Here is a 19773-nt window from a genome sequence, read left to right as displayed (position 1 = left end):
GGACAGAAATGAAGGGAGAGAGAAATGAGAGGACAGGGAGAGGGTGACAGTCAAGAGAGATGAAAGAAAAAGAGACATTAAGTGATAATAATAATCATCTCCACCACTTACTGATGCTCAGGTGTGCCAGGCATTGTTCTAAGTGCTTTTACATATCGCATCTCAATTTAATCCCCACGACAGCCCTGATGCGGGTTACTATTATTGTCATCAGCACAGAGAGGTTAAGTAACTTGCCTAAGGACACACAGCCAGGAAGTGGCAGAGCCCGGTTAGATGGCACCGAAGTCTGAGCTCTTAACCACTATTCTATACTGCCTTTTAGGGTTATGGCCAGTCACAGCAGAGTGGAAGACAGGGAGACGGTGGGAGAGGAACAAAGAGAGGGTGAGCGTTCAGGGGAGAGAGAGATGGAAGGGGACAGGGAACAGAGAGAGAGAGAGAGATGAGGAGAGGGAGATGAAAGAGAGAAGAAACAAGGGGAGAAAAAGGTTCCCCTCATCCCTTTAGCTCCTTCCAGAACAGTCCAGCCTCAAGGTCTTTGAACTGGCTGTTCCCTCTGCCTAGCTTGCTGTTCCCCCAAGTAGCTCTGGGGTTTGCTCCCCCCTCCCTCCTCCAGTCTCTACTCCTCTTGCTCTTGAGGGACCTTCTCTAACCATCCCCTTAGTGCATTTTTTTTTTCTCCTCCCTGGGATGATTCCAATTATTTTGCAGTCTGGCCTCTACCTCTGTCTTTGGGCAACACTTTGCCTGTCCTGTCCACTAGGGGGCACCCTCTCCCCCATAAGGGGACCCAGCACCCAGTAGGTGGTAAATAATTGGTTCAGCTGTCACCTACACTAAGCATCCTTTTCTGGACCTAGAATCCTTAAGAATACTCAACGGCCCGATAAAGCCACGTTCAAAGGACATCAGACCTTCAAACAATTAGAGTGAGCTCCACAGATGGACAGGGAATTAAAAAACAAAACAGCCGAAACCGGTTTGGCTCAGTGGATAGAGCGTCGGCCTGAGGACTGAAGGGTCCCGGGTTCGATTCCAGTCAAAGGCATGTGCCTTGCTTGCGGGCACATCCCCGGTAGGGGGTGTGCAGGAGGCAGCTGATGGATGTTTCTCTCTCATCGATGTTTCTAACTCTCTATCCCTCTCCCTTCCTCTCTGTAAAAAAAAAAATCAATAAAATATATATTTTTTCAAAAAACCCAAAAACTTCTCTTCATTCTCTGGGTGTCTGAATCAGGAATGCGACTCTACTTTCCCTAAGACTTGAATGAACTTGAACTTTGTGGCCATCCTGGCTGGCTAGCTGTTTTGGAAACCGCGGGCACCATGGGTATTTCCCCATCTATACTTGCTGGGTTTCTGTAAGAGGCCCCTCCCCTCCTCCATCTCATGTTACAACCAAGGCCTCTAAAGGCCTTTGGGGGGGGGGGGTGCTCTGCTGTCCCCCTCCAGAGAGAGGTGACTCCTTTGCCTGCGGTCACCCAGTTAGAAAAGTGCAGGGCTGGCTCCAGAACCACACACGGAACCACTGTGGCCTCAAGCATCTTGTCTTGAGCCCCGAGGGCTCCAGGGACTGGCAGATTTTCAGGGATCTTCCGCACTGAGAACCCCGCGAAGGACACATGACATCTGCAAGTTGTGCTCCCATCTCCCTTGTTACTAACTCTTTGGGTTCGTGAATCAGCCTGTGGGTTGTCATGGTGATGGGAGGAGACCACAGAAGCTACTACAGAGATACAGGGTAGTTTAAAGCACCGGTGACGGCAGCCCGGCTTCTGATTTCCTTCTACCACCACCGGGGATCTTAAAGGAACACAGCTGCGGGGAAGGTGGACTCGGGCGCCCACAGCGTGGGCCCCCTCTGGCTTCCTCGCCCACCACCAGCCCCTGCTCACCTCTGCCGCTGCAGGGACGAGGTCCTCTCGGGGACGTAGCTGGCTCCGCCGTGGTGGCTGTCGCTCCCGCCGCCTCCCCGGGCCCAGGGCAGAGCGCCACCAGCTGCCGAGGAGCCCCCAAACTGCTGGAGCTTGGAGCTGAGTTCGCTGATGATGCTGGCTTTCACGGTGGCCAAGGCGGCGGCCTGAGGCGGGGCCAGGGGCCCGGGCAGCGGCGGCGGCGGGGGGCCCGGGCCCTCCTCCCAGGGCAGCAGCTTCCGCGGCAGGGACGATGCAGACGACAAGGGCACCGGTGCGCCTTCTGGCTCCACGGCTCCCGGACCCCCAGTCACGCCTGCCGTCGAGGCCCCCGAACAAGCGCTCAAGGCCAACAGCCCGTCGGTTCCGGCCCCCGTCACGGACACGGTGGGGCTCGTGGGCGTGACGGGGTCGCGGAGTCCCCCGCCGTGGCCGGGGCGCAGGCCTCCGCTGGCCCCCAGAGCCCGGCCGCGGAGCTTCGAGGGAGTCATGAGCTGCGGGGGGTACGGCGGGCCGGGGGCGCCGCTCCCCCCGAAGGCCTGGCCGTCCAGGTAGGCCACGTAGGTGTCCAGCAGCTCCGGCCCACTGGCCGCCCCGGCCCCACCGCCACCCCCGCCCCCTGCGCTGCCGCCGCCGCCGCCCTCGGCCGACAGGCTGCTCAGCGTGGACGCGCTGCTGATGGTCTCCAGCGGGTGGTCGCTGCTGCTCCGGCTGTCCACCTCCTCGATCCCGGAGTCCGTGCCGGGCGGAGGGTCCGGCCCGGGCTGGGGCGCGGGGGCGGCCGGGGCGGCGGGGGCCGGCGGGCCGGGCGCAGGGGCGTCCCCCGGAGCCGCGGGAGCGCCCTGGGTCAGCGTGGCCACCTCGCTGTCGTAGGAGGTCAGGCTGGAGGCGGTGGAGTCCAGGGTGGGCGGGGCGGCAGCGACGGCGGGGGGCGCGGGCGGCAGCGGGGTGGTCGGGGTGGGGGGGTCGGGCAGGGGGTGCGGAGGCCCGGGCGTGAGGGGCGACTCGGGCTTCTCGAAGCTGTTGGAGAACTCCAGGGGCGGGGGCAGCGGCTCCACGAAGAGGAACTCGCCGTCCTCCACGTCCACGGAGGGGGCGGGCGGCGGCAGGACCAGCAGGGGGAGCCCGTTCTCCTCGCTGCCCCGCGGGGAGGTGGGCGAGGCGGGCACCGAGCGGCGCGGGCTGGGCGGCGCGACCCCCGGGCCGTCCTCCGCGGGGGGACCCCTGCCCCCCGCCCCCCCGGCCCGCGGCTGGCAGTTCTCCAGGAACCGCACGTGTAAGGGCAGCCGCTCGGGCTCCTCGGGGGCTCCGGCCCGCCAGGCCTTGCTCACCCCGGGGAGCGGGGCGGGGGGCTCCGGGCCCAGCTGCAGGAGGAGGGGCCCGACCCCGGGCGCCGTGGGCGGCAGGCGGTGCAGCAGGGAGCGCCGCGCGGCGGGCGGGCTGGCCGCCAGGGGCTTCTCCGGGCCGCCCAGCCCCGCCCGGTACCCCAGCTCCCGGCGGGCGGGGTCCGGAGGGGAGGCCCCCCAGAGGCGCAGCACGGGCTCGTGGTGCGCGTGGGGCGCGTGGTGGTGCGGGGTGGGCGGCGGGACCTCGTAGCGGGGCGACGGGGGCCGGGGAGGCGGCTGGGGGGCGCCCCCGCCCTCCGAGGACTCCTTCAGCGCCCTCTCGCGGGCCGCCAGCGCCAGCCCGAGCGGGGAGGCGGGGTCCAGGGCCTTGCCGGTCAGCGGGTGGACCAGGGGCCGCGGCGGCAGGAAGCTGGTGAAGGCGCTGCTGCCCCCGCTGCTCCCGTAGGCGCGGCTGGCGGCGCCGTAGCCCCCGTAGCCGCCGCCCCCGGCCTCCAGGCGCAGGTAGGGCTCGGCGGAGAACATGCCCTCGTCGATGGACTTGGAGTGGCGCAGCCGCGGGCCCGGGGGCGCGCCCGAGCCCAGCGCGCCGTCGCCGCCCTCCTCGTCGCCCGCGTCGGTGGAGAGGAAGAGCGTGGAGCGCCGGCGGGCCTCGCTCTGCCAGCCGCCCTCCCGGCGCGCCGCCCCGACCAGGGCCGCCCCGAACTGGCTGGTGAAGTCGAGGGTGGCCGGGCCGCTGGGCGAGGCGGGGGCGGGCGCGGGCGACGGGGAGGGCGGCGCGGGCGACGGGGACGCCGGCGCGGGGCTGGGCGCGGAGGAGGAGCCGCCGGCGGCGTCGGGCGGCGGCGGGGGCTCGGCCTCGGTGCTGCTGCCCTGGCTGCTGCGGCCGCTGCTGCTGGTGGACGGGGCCTTGATGATGATGGTGGGGATGGGGATGGAGTTCTTCTCCGACGGCGCGGCCGCGGCGGGCGGCGGCTGCGGGGACGCGGGCGACGTGGGCGAGGGCGCGGGCGGGAGGCCGCCCTTCTGCGGCTCGCCCTCCACTTTGGTCTGCTTGACCAGCGGGCCCTTGCGCCCCCGGCCCGAGCGGGCGGGCACGTACATGGCCGCGCTGGCCGCGCGCGGCGGCAGCTGGAAGTAGCGCAGCGCGGGCGCCTGCGAGGGGCCGCCGCCCGCGCCGCCGCCGTGATGCGACGGGGACGGGGCGCCCGGGGTCGGGCTGGGCCCGCCGCCCCGCCAGCCACGCAGGCTGGGCTGCGGCCCCAGGGCCAGTCGGGGCGGGGGGTCGTCCGGGGAGCCGCCCGTCTCCATCTCGGGAGGGTGAGGGGGGTGCGCGTGGTGGTGGTGGGGCTGGGGGGGCGGCGCGTGGTGGTGGTGGTGGTGGGGCGGGTGGTGGTGCGCGGGGGGCAGGGGCCCGCTGTGGTACAGGCTCTTCTCGCGGCCGCCCAGGCGGGTGTCGGGAGGGGCGGGCCCGTCGAAGGAGGAGGGGGAGGAGGCAGGGAGGGGCCCGCCGGAGCCGGGGTTGAAGTGCCCGCCCCGGGGGGAGGGCGTGAGGCGGCCGGAGATGGAGGGGGCTGGGGGCGTGCTGTACGGGGGCTCGGGCGGGGACGTGGTGGGAGGCGGGGGGATGTCCTCCGAACCAGGCACGGACAGGCTGCGGCTGAACTTCATGCTCGGGGGCGCTAGGTAAGGCCTGTCGTCCTCGGCGGCCCCTGGGAAGACACAGAGGAGGCAGGAATGGGGCGGGTGGGGGCTCCCTGTTCCCCCATTCCGCCGAGCCACATCATCGGGAAAGTGATAATAGTAACGATGCTGTTGTTGTTGTTGATGATGATGATGACGATAATGGCGCCCATGCATGGAAGACCTTCCCACGGATTAGTCCAGAGCTGCCCCAGCCACGGTACATCCGAACCAGCTGGACACAGTAACAGCTTGTGCGCGGCCCAACCGCAAACAGCGAAGGGAGCCAAAGGGGCTGGGGTGACACTCAGCTGAACTTCCACCCCGGGCCAGGAGGGGGCGCCGTTTCTAATTCACACAACCGCACACTTATAGGCTGGTGGCGGTGGTTTGGGGTGAGCAAAAGTGGCTTGAGCCAGGGAGAGATACCACGTTTATGTGCATTAGGTATAGATTTCTTTTCATGCAAAGGCAGACAAGAGACGCAACTGGCACATCAAACCTGGGATTTCACAGACAGAACTGCTCACGATGAAGCTACTGTGTTAAGAGGGAGCTGATGTGGACCCTCAGAGGGAAGGCGGGGGTGGGTGGGTGAGTGGGTGGGAAGAGATCAACCAAAGACCTTGTATGCATATATGCATAACCCATGGACACAGACAAGAGGGTGGTGAAGGCCTGGGGTCGGGGTGGGGGGCGGAAGGGGGGCTGGCAGGGGTCAATGGGGGAAAAAGGGGAACATATGCAATACTTTCAATAAAGATTTAATTAAAAAAAATACAAAGATGAAAAAATAATGGTGTCTCAGCCATCAAGGACCTCAAATTGCGCACACATAACAGCATGTGGACAAAAATGAAAATTGTAGGAATTGACAAGTGATATGACAAACATAAGATACATACATGAATGAATGAATAAATAAGTAAATAAAATAAAGGAGGTTTTGGGTGGGGATGCGATGCTGTGTAGATTTGGGGTGGTGTTAGGGAAATGATGAGATGGAGGCAGGTCTCACAGATGAGAGGCATAAGCTGGTAGACTGTGGACACTGGACGTTCAGGAAAAGCTGGCTCCAATTAGCCAGCCGACTCAGCGAAGAGTGGAGGAGCGAAGTCCTTGGCCGACTTATCCACGGCCAGGGCTGTCTTTGATCCTCTCCTCCAAGCCTCTGGCTACTCTCTCTCCCTTGACCGGTGTCCCTGCTCATTTATTACTTCTCTGCCGGAGACTCCCACCTCTGTCTCGGGCCCAATGCTCTCCCCCGAGCTCCCTGCTCCTAGACCTGAATGCCACATCCGCTTCGGGTCTCACTGGCATCTCGAACTCAGCAGGCCCCTAACTGAGCTCCTGACCTCCTCTTGCCCCTGGTGGCCCCCATCTCAGCAAACGGCAGCTCGGTCCTACCCCAGGGCCTTTGCACTGGCTGTGTCCGCTGCCTGGAAGGCCTCCCTCTAGATTCCTCCATGGCTCCCTGCTTCATCTCCACGTTTCAGCCCAAACCTGCCCCCACCAGCACTTGTGATCTCTCTGATCATACTCTACGTTTTCTGTTTTTCCACAGCACTTAGCACCTTTAACATATGGTATCATTTTCTTGTTTCTTATTCTTATAGTAGGTTGTCTGTCTTTCTATCATGTAAGCTCCAAAACAGATCAATTTAATCTGTTTTCTTCACTGACATCTCTCCCCCTCTTCCCCAGTCTAACCTGGCATGTGCTAGGGCTCAATAAGCACATGTAGAATGAATGAATGAATGAATGAATGAATGAATGACTGGAGTCAAGTATGAGAGAGAAGGAACCAGGGTCTGTGGCAGGGGCGACGTTCTGCATCTGGGCAGGGGCAGTTGTCTCCCCATTTTCTAGCTGCAGAGCCCTAGGCCCAAAGTAAAGTCACCTGCCCCAGGTCACACAGCTGGGATGGACAAGAGCCAGGATCCAAACCCAGGTCTGCCCAGCGGCAAAGCCGGAGTGCTTTGCCCAACTCCATGGACCTGGGTCACGTGTGGAAGCGGAAGAGAACACTTCCAGGCCCCTTGTTTCTGCCGTGAACGGTCACCCTTGCAGCCTCCCCTTCCCGCGCCTGCGTCCCTCACACCCACGCTTCTGGTGACGGTGACGGTGCGGGTGACATACCAATAGATTTCTGCCGGAGCATAAGCCCAGGTCCTGGAGGCAGGTAGGAAGGCCGTTCATAGCTCGGCTGCGAGCGGTGGTGGGGATCGAAGCTCGACTTTGGGGTGGCCGTCGGGGAGGAGAGAGAAAAGATAGCAGAGAGAGAAGAGTCAGGGCAGGAGGATTCAGGCTCTGTACCGGGCCAGCCCCCATCCCGGCTCCCTGGCCTTAGCAGGCAGGGGGCGGGGCCTGCAGACAGGGGGCGGGGCCTGCAGGAGGTGGAAGGGAATTCTTGTGAACCGAAAGGTTTCTGAGTCCGGGCAAAGGGGAGAAAGAAAGGAAAAGAGCGATTTTTAGTCAACCCTGTTCGCTCTGTTTCCCAGACATCCCGTACACATCTGGGTCCTTTTCTCCATTCCTGCTGCCGCCGCCCAGGCCCAAGTCACCAGCAGCCTGATGACAGCAGGAGCCTCCTCCCTTGTCCCCCCCCCACGCCTTTGGCCTGCTTTCCACACAAGGGCCAGACAGCCGTGGGCAAACTACGGCCCGTTTGAAATGAATAAAACTAAAAAAAAAAAAAAAAAAGACCGTACCCTTTTATGTAATGTTTACTTTGAATTTATGTTAGTTCACACAAACACTCCATCCATGCTTTTGTTCCGGCCCTCCGGTCCAGTTTAAGAACCCATTGTGGCCCTCGAGTCAGAAAGTTTGCCCACCCCTGGGCCAGAGGGATCTTTTTGTTGTTGTTGTTATTAATCCTCACCCGAGGATATTTTTCCTTTGATTTTTAGGGAGAGTGGAAGAGAGAGGGAAAGACAAGAAAGAAACATGGATGTGAGAGAAACACATAGATTGGTTGCCTCCTGCATGAGCCCCGACCAGGGTCCAGGCCTGGGAGGAGCCTGCCACCAGGGTACGGGCCCTTGACTGGAATCGAACCCAGGACCCTTCAGTCTGCAGGCCGACGCTCTATCCACTGAGCCAAACCAACTAGGGCAGAGGGATCTTTTCAAAAAGTAATTCAGGCCAAGCTGATTCAGTGGTTGAGCATCGACCTATGAACCAAGTGGTGACGGTTTGATTCCCAGACGGGGCCCAGGCCCAGGCTGTGGACTCGATCCCCAGCGTGGGGCGTGCAGGAGGCAGCCGATCAATGATCCCCTCTTGATGTTTCTCTCTCTCTCTCTCTTCCTCTCTGAAATCAATTAAAAAATATATTTAAAAAAGTAATTCAGGTCATGCTATTGCCCTGCTTAAAATCCTACAGTCACAGCCCACCTCAGCTAGGAAGAGGTCTGAATGCCCAGCCGACCCAGATCCCCTTGGCCGGGGTGCCGTGCCCAACCCCCAAAGGGGGTGACCTGCCCAAGTGGTTACGTGCCCCCACTTCTGGGAGCCACCTGCAGCCAGTGACAGACTGACACGGAGGTCCAAGGCAGGATCAACGCCCCAGCAAGTCACACTCCAGAGCTGTGTGTGTGTGGGGGGGGGGGGGGGGGGGCGGGGGCGGGGGGGAGGGGTGGTCAGGCTGAGGCGCACTCCAGTGGGCACAGGGTCTGCTGTCCTTTGCAGCCCATTCTGCCTCCCTCACTCCATGGCAGCCCCCCTCCGCCCCCACCCCCACCCCTGCTTAGTTGGCATAAGAATTCCCAAGTCAGCCCTAACCAGTTTGGCTCAGTGGATAGAGCGTCAGCCTGCTAACTCAAGGGTCCCAGGTTTGATTCCAGTCGAGGGCATGTACCTTGGTTGTGGGCACATCCCCAGTAGGGAGTGTGCAGGAGGCAGCTGATCGATGTTTCTCTCTCATCGATGTTTCTAACTCTCTATCCCTCTCCCTTCCTCTCTGTAAAAAAATCAATAAAATATATTTAAAAAAAAAAAGAATCCCCATATCAGACTCCAACTATAGGAGACCCAGGCTCAGCTGCCCTGTGCGATCTTGTCCCACCTGCATCTCCTCCTTGCTCACTCAGGCCCACCACGTCCCCCTCCCTGCTCCCCCAGGGCCCCGAGGCCCAGCTCAGCATTAGGCCTGCAGGTCCGGGGCCTTTCCTCTGCAATGACCCCCTCCTAACCCCCAAAGGTGCTTCCCACCTCACGCTCTTCACTCCTCTGTCCCCTCCCAGTCACAGTCTACCGCCTGTCCCCCTGTCCTGCTTTCTTCCTGGTGCTTTTCTCCACCGAACTGGTCTCATCTGCTTGCTTACTGTCCACCTCCCAGCCTACAATGTCAGTTCCCTGAGGGCACCATCGATGATCCCAGTTAACAGGGTACAGTGTCGAGAGCCCCTGACACTTTTAGGGGAAATGTTTTAACTTCTTTTAAAATCAGAAGGGGAGCCCTGACCGCTTTGGCTCAGTGGACAGAGTGTCGGCCTGTGGACTGAAGGGTCCCAGGTTCGATTCCGGTCAAGGGCATGTACCTTGGTTGCGGGCACATCCCCAGTAGGGGGTGTGCAGGAGGCAGCTGATCGATGTTTCTCTCTCATCGATGTTTCTAACTCTCTATCCCTCTCCCTTCCTCTCTGTAAAAAATCAATAAAATATATTTAAAAATAAAATAAAATCAGAAGGGGAAAAAAGTAGACTCAACCTGGATAATATTCATCATGGTATCAACACAGCGATAAAATACGGATTTTTAAACTTTTTTGTTTTTTAGGAGGTAGGGACTCGAAGGCGAAATTGTTGGATAGTCATGGATAATCCCAGCCAATGTGGCTCAGTGGTTGAGGGTTGACCTATGAACCACAGTTCAATTCCCGTCAGGAAACATGCCCCAGTTTCAGGCTCAATCCCCACTGGGGGGCGTTCAGGAGGCAGCCAATCAATGATTCTCTCTGATCATTGATGTTTCTATCTCTCTCTCCCTCTCCCTTCCTCTCTGAAATCAATTAAAAAATATTTTTTTTTTCAAATGTCATGGATAACTGCCCGGCCAGCGTGGCTCAGTGGTTGCGCGTTGACCTATGAACCAGGAGCTCAGGGTTCAATTCCCAGTCAGGGCACGTGCCCAGGTTGTGGGCTCAATCCCCGAGAGGGGGTGGGGGGGGCGTGTAGGAGGCAGCCAATCAATGATTCTCTCTCATCATTGATGTTTCTATCTCTCTCTCCCTCTCCCTTCCTCTCTAAAATTAAAAAAAAAAAAGTCATGGGTAATTGCTTGAGGATGGTGACTTTGTGGTTCTTGTTCCCCTATGAGTCCCTAAACAGGGCCTGATACTCTACAGCTTCACGTCAAATGAACAAGTGACTAAGAAAGACCCACATCAGGCACTGTTGTTTGGGAGTTTCACAACCACTCCCTCTGCCCCTCCCCAAAATGTACATTTTCTAAGAGAATTGACCTTGCTTGACTGGTTCACTCCTCCACCCCCAGGGCCCAGCAGCAGGTCTAGCACATAGTAGGTGCTCAAGAAATATTTGTAGAACGAAGGACTGAGTGGAAGTGACACAAGCTCACGACAAGACCGGGGGAGCAGCCTTAAGGCCAGACGCCAGTTCTGTGCCCCCGGACATCCACATGGGCGCCTGAGCAGCCCCGGAAGGCGCCAGGAAGGGTCTCCTGAAGACATGCCTGTTTTTTTCTTGAATTTAAATATATCTTTATTGATTTCAGAGAGGAAGGGAGAGGGAGAGAGAGAGATAGAAGCATGATGAGAGAGAGATTCATTGATCGGCCTCCCCCTGCATGCCCCCCACTGAGGATCGAGCCTGCAACCCAGGCTTGTGCCCTTGGCCAGAATAGAGCCTGGGGCCCTTCAGTCCACAGGCTGACGCTCTATCCACTGAGCCAAACTAGCTAGGCAAGGCATATCTGTTTTGACTGGTTTCCCCAGTTCTCATCTCCTCTGAGCAGGGTTCTCAGCCTGCCAACTCTTCCTGACTTTGCTGCATGTTTTTCTCTGACATTCATTCCCCTTCAGCCCTTTCTCCCTAAGCCTCAGCCCACACCCTGCTTGGTTTTCCATCCTGTCCTGCAGCTCATAACGATCGGTGTGGCACCAGGGAGCCGAACCCCGCAAAAGAGGAGATTGGGTGGTGGTGGTGGTGGTGTGTGTGTGTGAGAGAGAGAGAGGAGCCGTTTCTGGGCAAGCCACTTTGCCGGCTGTTTTATGTGTTGTGTTAAGTCCTCACTGAATCCCCAACCCTGTGTCTTAGGGTTGGTTACCCCATTCTGATGGCAGTGAAAGAGGCTATGGGTCAAGGAGAAGGTCATGTCCTACAAGGCCAGCCAGGAAGTAAGGAGGAGGTGACAGGGCCGTTGTAGGAAACAGATGGGAGTGACTAGAAAATGCTGAGGTTAAGAAGGGTACAAAGAGTAAAGGAAAGAGATGTGACTGTCAGAAAGGACGCAGGGACCAGTCGGGGGCAGAAGCAGGCTGGGGAGGGCATGCGTGGAGTCCTGGCTGGGGAGGGCGGGCAAGAGGATGGCTGCGAGGCAGGGAGGGGGGTGCGAGAAGCATCCTGCATGAGGTGTGGGCACGGGAGGGGTGGTAGCCAGCGGGACAGGAGGAGGGGGGGGGGGGTGGCAGAGAAATAGGAGTCACAGTGACAGAGGAAGGGTGCCCCTAACGGAAGAGGGTGCAGAGTGCAGGGAGAGGCATCGCATTTGCAAAACTGACCGGGGACACGTCGAATTGGAAGGGAGGGGTCAAATCATGGGTGAGCTTGAGTCGTGAGGGGTCAGCGTGGCCCAGGAGATGCCGGACAGACAGAGGAGCCATTACGGCCTCTGAGGGGGCGCAGTGACGGCTGGAGGGGCGGACTGACTCCAGGTGGGACAGGCTGACCTCCCCATCAACAAACCAACAACCAGGCAGCACCCTCTCCCACGCGCGGAGGGGACAGCCAATCAGGATGCGCCTGGTGGGCGTGACGTCACCAGCTGCCGGGCAGACTCCTCCCCAGCGAGTGGTCCAGAGGCGCAGCCTCCTCCTGTGCCACCTCGCGGGCGGGCGGTGCCTCAGGGGCCGGAGGCTGAGGATGGGCTAGACCAGTGGTCGGCAAACTCATTAGCCAACGGAGCCAAATATCAACAGGACAACGATTGGAATTTCTTTGAGAGCCAAATTTTTTAAACTTAAACTGTATAGGTAGGTACATCGTTATTAACTTAGTTAGGGTGCTCCTAAGCTGGCCTTTGCTAAAAACGTCCTCAATCTGATTGCGGTACCTTCGCTGAGGTCGACCCCTTCCAACTCTCCCACCCACCCTCGTCTTGTTTCAGATAGAGGAGTGTGGATGGGAGAGCTGGAAGGGGTCGACCTCAGCGAACGAACCTCAAAACTATGTACCTCCCCCGCGCTGCGTATCCCGCCGCCCCCCTGAGCCGCATCTCCCCTCCACCGACCCGACCGACACCCCCCCACTTCTTCTAAGGCCACTTCTTCAAAATAGGCTCGCCCAGGCCGAAAACCGACTTCTGCGCGTGGGCCACGAAGTTTCAATCGCACTGTACGAGCGCACCCGCACGTGGTATTTTGTGGAAGAGCCACACTCAAGGGGCCAAAGAGCCGCATGTGGCTCGCGAGCCGCGGTTTGCCGACCACTGGGCTAGGCAATTCGCGCCATGGAGACAGCCCCTGAGAGGGGTCAGGGGAGAGAGAATGGAGGGGGAGACAGATGGAGAGACAGATAGAGAGATGGGAGAAGGGAGATGGGGGGGACAGAGGCTCAGGTCCAGAGAGGGGAGAGACAGCGATGGGAAGGCAGAGAAAGTCAGGCCTGAGAGGCCCTGGAATGGAGTGGCTGCAGCGGCCGGGGGAGGCAGAGGCAGAGCATGCAACCGAGAGGGTGTGATAAAATGACTGGAGGGCCCAGCCGGCGGGGCTCAGTGGCTGAGCGCGAACCTATGGACCAGGGGGTCACGGTTCGATTCCCATGCCCGAGTTTTGGGCTCGGTCCCCAGGGGGGTCAGGCAGGAGGCGGCCGATTGATGACTGTCTCTCATCATGGATGTTTCTATCTCTCTCTCCCTCTCCCTTCCTCTCTGAAATCAATAAAAATGTATTTTTAAAAAATGATCAGAGGGAATCCGAGACCAGAGAAAGGCTGAAACCTGCGCCCATACAAATACTGGGGGAGAGAGGATGGACAGGGGACCCTGGGTGGGGGAGGGGTCAGTGAGCAGGAGGCAGAAACAGTTGTCCAGAAAGCCAAAGCCACGCAGAGCGGCGGGACAGACAGATGGACGGCAGAGCCCTGGAGGGGAGGAGACAGAACCCAAGGGGGCCGGCCTGGGGTCTGCGCCCTCACTGCTGGCATCCGCGGGCCTGCCTGGACCCTGTGGGGCTCTGTCTTTCAGGGAGGCTGACATCTCCCAGAGCTTAAGTTGCTAAACAGTGGCGTCTTGTACAATATTTTGCTCTTGCTCGCGGCTGTGCAGGTCCGAGAAAAGAGGCCTCAGGCCCTCGCTGGTTTGGCTCAGTGGCTAGAGCGTCGGCCTGAGGACTGACGGGCCCCAGGTTGGATTCCAGTCAAGGGCACATGCCCAGGTTGTGGGCTCGGTCCCCCGGAGAGGACGTGCAGGAGGCAGCCAATCAGTGATGCTCTCACATCATTGATGTTTCTATCTATCTCTCCCTCTCCCTTCCTTTCTGAAATCAATTCAAATATATATATATTTATTTATTTAAAGAGGCCACACTGCCCACCTTTCCCCTCTGGTCCGGTGCAGGGGGCGTCCAAGTGGGAGACTGAAGAGGAGACAGAAGCTGAAACGAATGGGAGAAGTAGACACAGAGGACAAGACCACAGACCGAGAGAGAGGCCTCGGAGAGGAGACCAGAAATGTGAGGGCTCAGGGTGAGAAAGATCAGGGAGGCTGGTGGGAAGGGAAAGAGAGAGCCGCAATGTGAGAGGGAGGGTCCAGGGACAGGCCCCAGGAGGGAGAGAGGAAAAGGGGAGGTCCGGCTGGGAGGGAAGGGAGGCCCCAAGGAAGGCTCAGGTGAGGGGCGAGGGGCGGGCAGCTGGTGTTATTACTGGCAGGGGTTTGGTCCTCCCTGGGGGTGTCTTTGGCGCTCAGACGTGAAGCCTTGAGGGCCAGGGTTTTGTCTCTCCTGTAACCATGGTTCTCGCACAGGGAGGGGGTGGCACCCTGGCTGCCTGGCACTTCGTGAGTCGCTGAGTAAATGCCCTGATCTGTTACTGGAGACTTCGCATTGAGCCTGATATGCTACTGTGGGGTCTCTGGGGGTGCACGAGTCAGGGTGGGGTCTCCAGTTTGTTGTTTTGTGCCCTCGGGGGACCCACCATCCGTCCAGCGCCTGCTGTACTAGGAGTTGATCTTATTCAATCCTCGTTAAGAACCAGCGGGACTGGCTTTAGTCCCATTTTACAGAACGGGAGACTGAGGCGCGGAGAAATTACACAGCCTGGTCCAAGTAAGTCAGGGGAGTCGGGATGCGAAGGCAGGTCTGCATGGCTCTACAGCGGCCCATGCTGTGAGTCTTACACTGACCTTGGTGGGGGGTGGGCACGGAAGACGGACCTAACAGCCCACGGATCTCAAATTCCTTGGGCAACCAAGGATGGACGTGCAGTGAGGACCTACTGCACCCAGGGCGGCCTGCCAAGCCCTGAGAAGTGGCCCAGGACCCGCTGGCTCTAAATCTGGGGTGCACGAGTCACAGGGGGGTCCCCATTTCTAAATCTGAGACATTCTAACAGTCTGGGTACAAAATGTCCCACCTGCACTTGGTTCTTGTGAAAGTACCAGAGCCTCTAGAAGAGCAGTCAAACCCTTAGTGGGGGCTGTGGACAGACTTCAGGGGGCCTATGCACTTGGACGGGAGAAAAACTACATCTTTATTTTTTTCATTATCCTCCCATTAAAATGCTCAGTGGTTGAGCGTTGAACCAGGAACCAAGAGACTTCGCTGGTTCAATTCCCAGTCAGGGCACAGGCCCCGGCTGTGGGCTTGATCCCCAGTAGAGGGTGTGCAGGAGGCAGCCAATCGATGATGTTCCTCTCTCATCCCTCTCCCTTCCTCTCTCTCTGAGAAATCAATAAAAACATATTTTTTTAAAAAATGCAACATTTCCTCAATGAGAAATGCAGGCCGCAAACCATGCTAGTGTTAGCAAGACCCAACAGAAATCACGGATATTACCAGATCCCATCGCAGTGGCTACAATTTCTCAAAACAGTGTTTTATGCTCCTCTGTCTTTGAGGTTAGAGCCGTGGTCGGCAAACTGCGGCTCGAGAGCCACAGGCGGCTCTTTGGCCCCTTGAGTGTGGCTCTTCCTAAGCTTTAGCAGTGCCCTAATTAAGTTAATAACAATGTACCTGCCTATATAGTTTAAGTTTAAAAAAATTGGCTCTCAAAAGAAATGTCAATCGTTGTCCTGTTGATATTTGGCTCTGTTGACTCATGAGCTTGCCGACCACTGGGTTAGAGCATAAGGCCCGCCACCAGATCTCGCTGGCTAACATCATGACAAAAAGGGCACTGATATGACTATATCATCAATGTGCTTTTTCAAAATATTTTGATAACTGCACTTCAGGGTAACTGGCTTCTTTTGTTACCTTATGTATTTTATCGTATGCTTTTGTTAACCCTTACCAGAGGATTTTTTTTCCCCATTGATTTTTAGAGAGAGTGGAAGGGAGGGGGAAAGACAGAGAGAAACACTGATGTGAGAGAGACGCATCAATTGGTTGCCTCCCACACTCATCCGGACCAGGGCCAGGGATCGAGCCTGCAACCGAGGCACATGCCCTGGACAGGAATGAAACCTGCGGCCCTTCAGTTTAAGGACTAACACTCTAACCACTGAGCAACCGGCTAGGACTCATATGCCTTTATCAGCATCATTCACAGCACTATGTTAAAGGGGTCCATGGCTCCGCCCCCCAGGTGGTGGGTATGGCCTGTGAGAAGAGGGGTTCAGGGGGTTCAGGGACAGAGAGCAGGGCCTGGGTCCAGAAGAAAAAAGTGCAAAGAGCGAGGCAGGGCGGGGTGTGACCTCCGGAGGGTGGGGGGAGGGTCTGGCGGGGAATGTGCTCCCATGGAGGGGCGCAGCTCAGTGGGGACCACAGCCAGGGAGGGACCAGCAGGCCCCCCGAGAAGAAGCAGGGCTGAGGGCGGTGGCTGGACCATGGATCCAGTGGCCTGACTGCCCGGGTTGAAATCGGGCTCCCTCTCTGAGCCTCCGTGTTGGTCCCCTCTGTCAATGGGCTACCCTGCCCTCACAGGATGCTTCTGAGCAGGAATGCATGACACAACCCATGTAAACCGCAGTGTCCCACAGACAACCCACACCCGCCCCAGTCGGCCTCCCGCGCAGGGAAAAGCAGGCGGGGCCAAGACCGAGATCGCAATGAATATTTCAGTCACGACCACTTGTTGAGCACCTAGTACGTGCTGGGCCTGTGCCAGGGGGATCTCCTTCATGATCGACTTATCTTCCTGAGACCTTCGAGGTGGGACAGAGACGGGCAGGAGGGAGTGAGCATGAGGAGCAGGAACGGAGAGCGGACAGAGGGGGACCAGAGGCGGGTCTGGGGGCGGGGGGCAGAGTAGGAGGAGGAGGGTGGGCAGAGAGGAGAGGAGGCCCCCAGGACGTGTTTGCAAGGACGGGGATGGCGGCTCCAGGCTGGCGTGTGCGCCCGTCCAGACTCCTTCCCCCAGGACCCCGGTTCCCCACCCCCACGCCTACCTCGGTGGCGAAGAACCCTTTGGGCCGCTGTTTGCCCAGGGAGGCCAGGCCCCCGGGCCCCGGGCTCTCGCTTGCGCTGATGGTCTGCTGAGCGGCCGCCAGAATTTCGTCCAGTTTGTCTGGGGGGAGGCAGAGAGGGGCGGGACACGGCGAAATGAAGATGCTTTGGCCCCGAGCAGAGACCCGGCAGCCTGGAGCCCACGGGGCGGCGCCCCGAGAACCGGGAAAGGCCACCTATCTCCACCCTGGGCGGCAGGCAGCCCCAATGGAGACACAGTCTCCAGCCCCGCGGGCGGACCCAGCCATGGGAAGGCGTGAGGGCGGCGAACAAGCCGGCCATCCTGGAAGGTGGCAGCTTAGACGTGAGAAGGGGGGCCAGGCTGGGTGTGAGGGTGGTCAGCGGGCGGGTGAGGGACGCAGTGGACACGGCGCCGCAGGGGGCGCGGGACCCGGGGAGCCGGGTGGGCCACTTACTGAGCGCCATCTGGTACACGGTCCGCTTTTTCTCCATGCTGGGCACGGGCGCCGGCTGCTGCTCATACTCTGTGGGCAAAGGAGGCGGCTGTGGCCCAGGGGCACCCCGGGGGGCGGGGCGGAGCGCTCGGGGGCCCGTGGACGTGGCGCAGGCGCGAGTGGGGCAGTGAGGGGCCGGGGCGGGAAGGGGTCGGGATGGGGGCCCTCCCGCCAGTCCTGTGCCCACTCACCACTCTTCTTCTTCCAGGGGGAGACTAGCCCGGGGGAGAGGCAGTAGAGGAGCCAAGAGTTAGGACTTCAGGGGGAGGCGAGGGGCCCCCTGTCTGGATCACCCGCCTCCCGCGTGGCCCGGGGCGGGGCTGTCAGCTGCCTGACCCGCCCCTGTCAGTAGAACTCGGACCCCTGCAGGTCCACGCTGCCTGGAGGGCGGGGGCTGCCCTCCTTTCTGTGCGTTGGGGGTGGGGGCTTCGGGGGAGGGAGGCAGCTGGTGGCAGGTCGCGGAGGACAGGGGTGGGACCGATGGAGAGGGGCCCGGGCAGGAAACGGACTCGCCGCGTGGGACACACAGACCCCGACAGAGAAACAGATGCAAGAGGACAGAGAAAAGTCGACTCTCAGACGCCCCTTTCCCAGCGACACACACGCAGGCCAGAGAGGGTCTGGCCCGTGGACGGGGACAGGAGGAGGACGAGGAGCCCTGGTCACTAACGACACTAACAGACTCGAGGACGCCCGCCCCCTCTGCCCTCGCCCTCACGCTGGGCCCTGGCAGCCCCGCAGGCTCACCCATCTCCTCCAGCTCTGAGGTCATGGACTTGGAACGCAGGGAGATGGCTGGGGGCGGGAGCCGCTTAGCCTGCTGGGGTGCTAAAAAGGGGACGGTCGGTCGGTCGGGGTCCGGCCTCGGCACCGCGGGGAGAAGCCCCGTGACACCCCAGCCACCACCGCGGCGCTCCCGGAGCTCGGAGACTCGCCACCAGCAGCCGCGAGGAGACCTCCCTGCCTCAGTTTCTCCCCGGAAGGGCTGTGTGGACAGGCAGCCTCGAGGAAGGGAAGGCCGGGGGGCTGGGAGGGCTCCTGAGAGTCGGTCTGGCGGCAGCCGGGCGTGGCCACGCAGCCCGGGAGGCTCACCTTTCTTGTGGACGGCCTCGTCCATGTCCGGGTGCCGGGTGACCATCACCACCTTCACCATCAGCGTGTTGCCCCCCTGGCGGATCATGTTCACCACCTGGCGGTGGCCCACCTTCACCACATTCTGCCCGTTCACCTGTGGCACAGACACCCCCCCAAGCGCACCCAGGAGGTGAGGGAGGGGTGCTTTCCGCCTCAGGGTCCCCTGGAGGTGGCCCTGGGGGGCTCTCCTCCCTCCCTCGGACCCTCCTGTCCTAGCAAGGCCCCACCTCCCGGTTCCTGTAACTCCCCTGACCTCTGGGCTGTGGGAGGGACTGAGCCCACCCCATGCACCCCCTCTCTTCCTCTTTGTCCCACTCACATTGAGAGAGAGAGAGAGAGAGAGAGAGAGAGAGAGAGAGAGAGAGAGGACGTGCCCATGCTGGGGGCACCATTTAAGATACTTCAGAGAGGCCTTCGGATTAAATCCATGGAGAAAGCAGAGGCTGGGCAGCCCGGTGCCAAAGAAGCTGGACCTGGGCCGCCAGGTCCCGGTGTGGATCCCAAGGGGTCCCGAGACTTGTCACCAGGGCCCCAGGGAAGAGAGGGGTGTCTGGGGCAGGTGTGCCAGGGGCTGGGGCCTGGAGAGGCCCCGGGGCCGGGGCCGGGACTCACCTCGATGAGGAAGTCGCCCATGCGCAGTCCCGCGCGCCATGCCACGCCGCCCTCGTCCACCGACTCCAGATACTGCAGGGCCGGGAAGGCCGGGGTGGGGGTGAACTCCTCGATGGGGGTCTGCGCTGCAGATGGGAGGAGCCGGCGGGGTCGGAGGGGAGGGGAGGGGGTGGAGAGGCCGAGCAGGGGATGGGGCTCAGACCCAAGTCACGGAGGCGGCTGCGCCGTGGCTGAGGGACCAGCACCCTGGGGCTGGGGTGGGGGTTGTGGGCGGGCTGGGGTCCCTCCCCCTGGCCGTCCCCCAGCCCCACCCGGCCGGCCGGCACTCACCCTTGGCCCCCCGGAGCACGAACCCAAACCCCTCGCTGTCCTTCTTCTGCAGCAGGACTGTCTTCTCCTTAATGATGTAATCGCTGGTGGGGCGGGCGGGAGGGGCGGGGGCGGGGCGGGTGGAGAAGGGATCATGAGGCTCGGAGGCCGGCCCCACGGGCACCCCAGTGGCCCAGGCCCCTGGTCCAGGACCATTCATCCCACCTCGGCTCCTCCTCACCCACTCGAGCGGCAGCGTCTGCTCCTGCGCGCGCACGCGGCGTCGCTCACAGGCCTCCCCCGCAGAGCCCGGGTGCCTGCTCTCCCACTCACTCGTTCCTCATTCATCCACCCGAGATGCAGCCACCCATCCATTCAGCAAGCGGCTCCCAGGCCCACTGTGCGCCAGGGACGGGGAGGTACACCGCCGGGTCCCCAGACGGCCTGGCTCGAACCCCCCTGCCAGCCACTTCCT

General features: G+C 60.4%; 1 protein-coding gene across 6 annotated transcripts in view; it reads right to left on the bottom strand.

The window, feature by feature from the left end:
- The window catches only part of SHANK1 (SH3 and multiple ankyrin repeat domains 1), a 53368-nt gene that overhangs the window by 3519 nt on the left and 30076 nt on the right, over positions 1-19773 (bottom strand). For 2 of the 6 annotated variants that reach the window (XM_059665275.1, XM_059665271.1), the window contains exons 15-23: positions 19320-19402; positions 18990-19114; positions 18336-18471; positions 17991-18071; positions 17435-17458; positions 17205-17273; positions 16731-16849; positions 7082-7178; positions 1899-4971 (exon numbers count right to left, since the gene is read on the bottom strand). In XM_059665275.1, the coding sequence (XP_059521258.1) occupies positions 1899-4971; positions 7082-7178; positions 16731-16849; positions 17205-17273; positions 17435-17458; positions 17991-18071; positions 18336-18471; positions 18990-19114; positions 19320-19402 (3807 nt within the window). Of the gene's footprint in view, positions 1-237; positions 319-1898; positions 4972-7081; positions 7179-16730; positions 16850-17204; positions 17274-17434; positions 17459-17990; positions 18072-18335; positions 18472-18989; positions 19115-19319; positions 19403-19773 lie in introns of all 6 variants that reach the window. The other 4 variants (XM_059665276.1, XM_059665272.1, XM_059665273.1 and 1 more) reach the window with 4 other exon arrangements.

Source organism: Myotis daubentonii, chromosome 15 (assembly GCF_963259705.1).
Source record: "Myotis daubentonii chromosome 15, mMyoDau2.1, whole genome shotgun sequence".
Taxonomy (NCBI): domain Eukaryota; kingdom Metazoa; phylum Chordata; class Mammalia; order Chiroptera; family Vespertilionidae; genus Myotis; species Myotis daubentonii.
The sequence above is the reverse complement of the archived record's forward strand: the minus strand, read 5'-3'. Positions and strand labels throughout refer to the sequence as shown.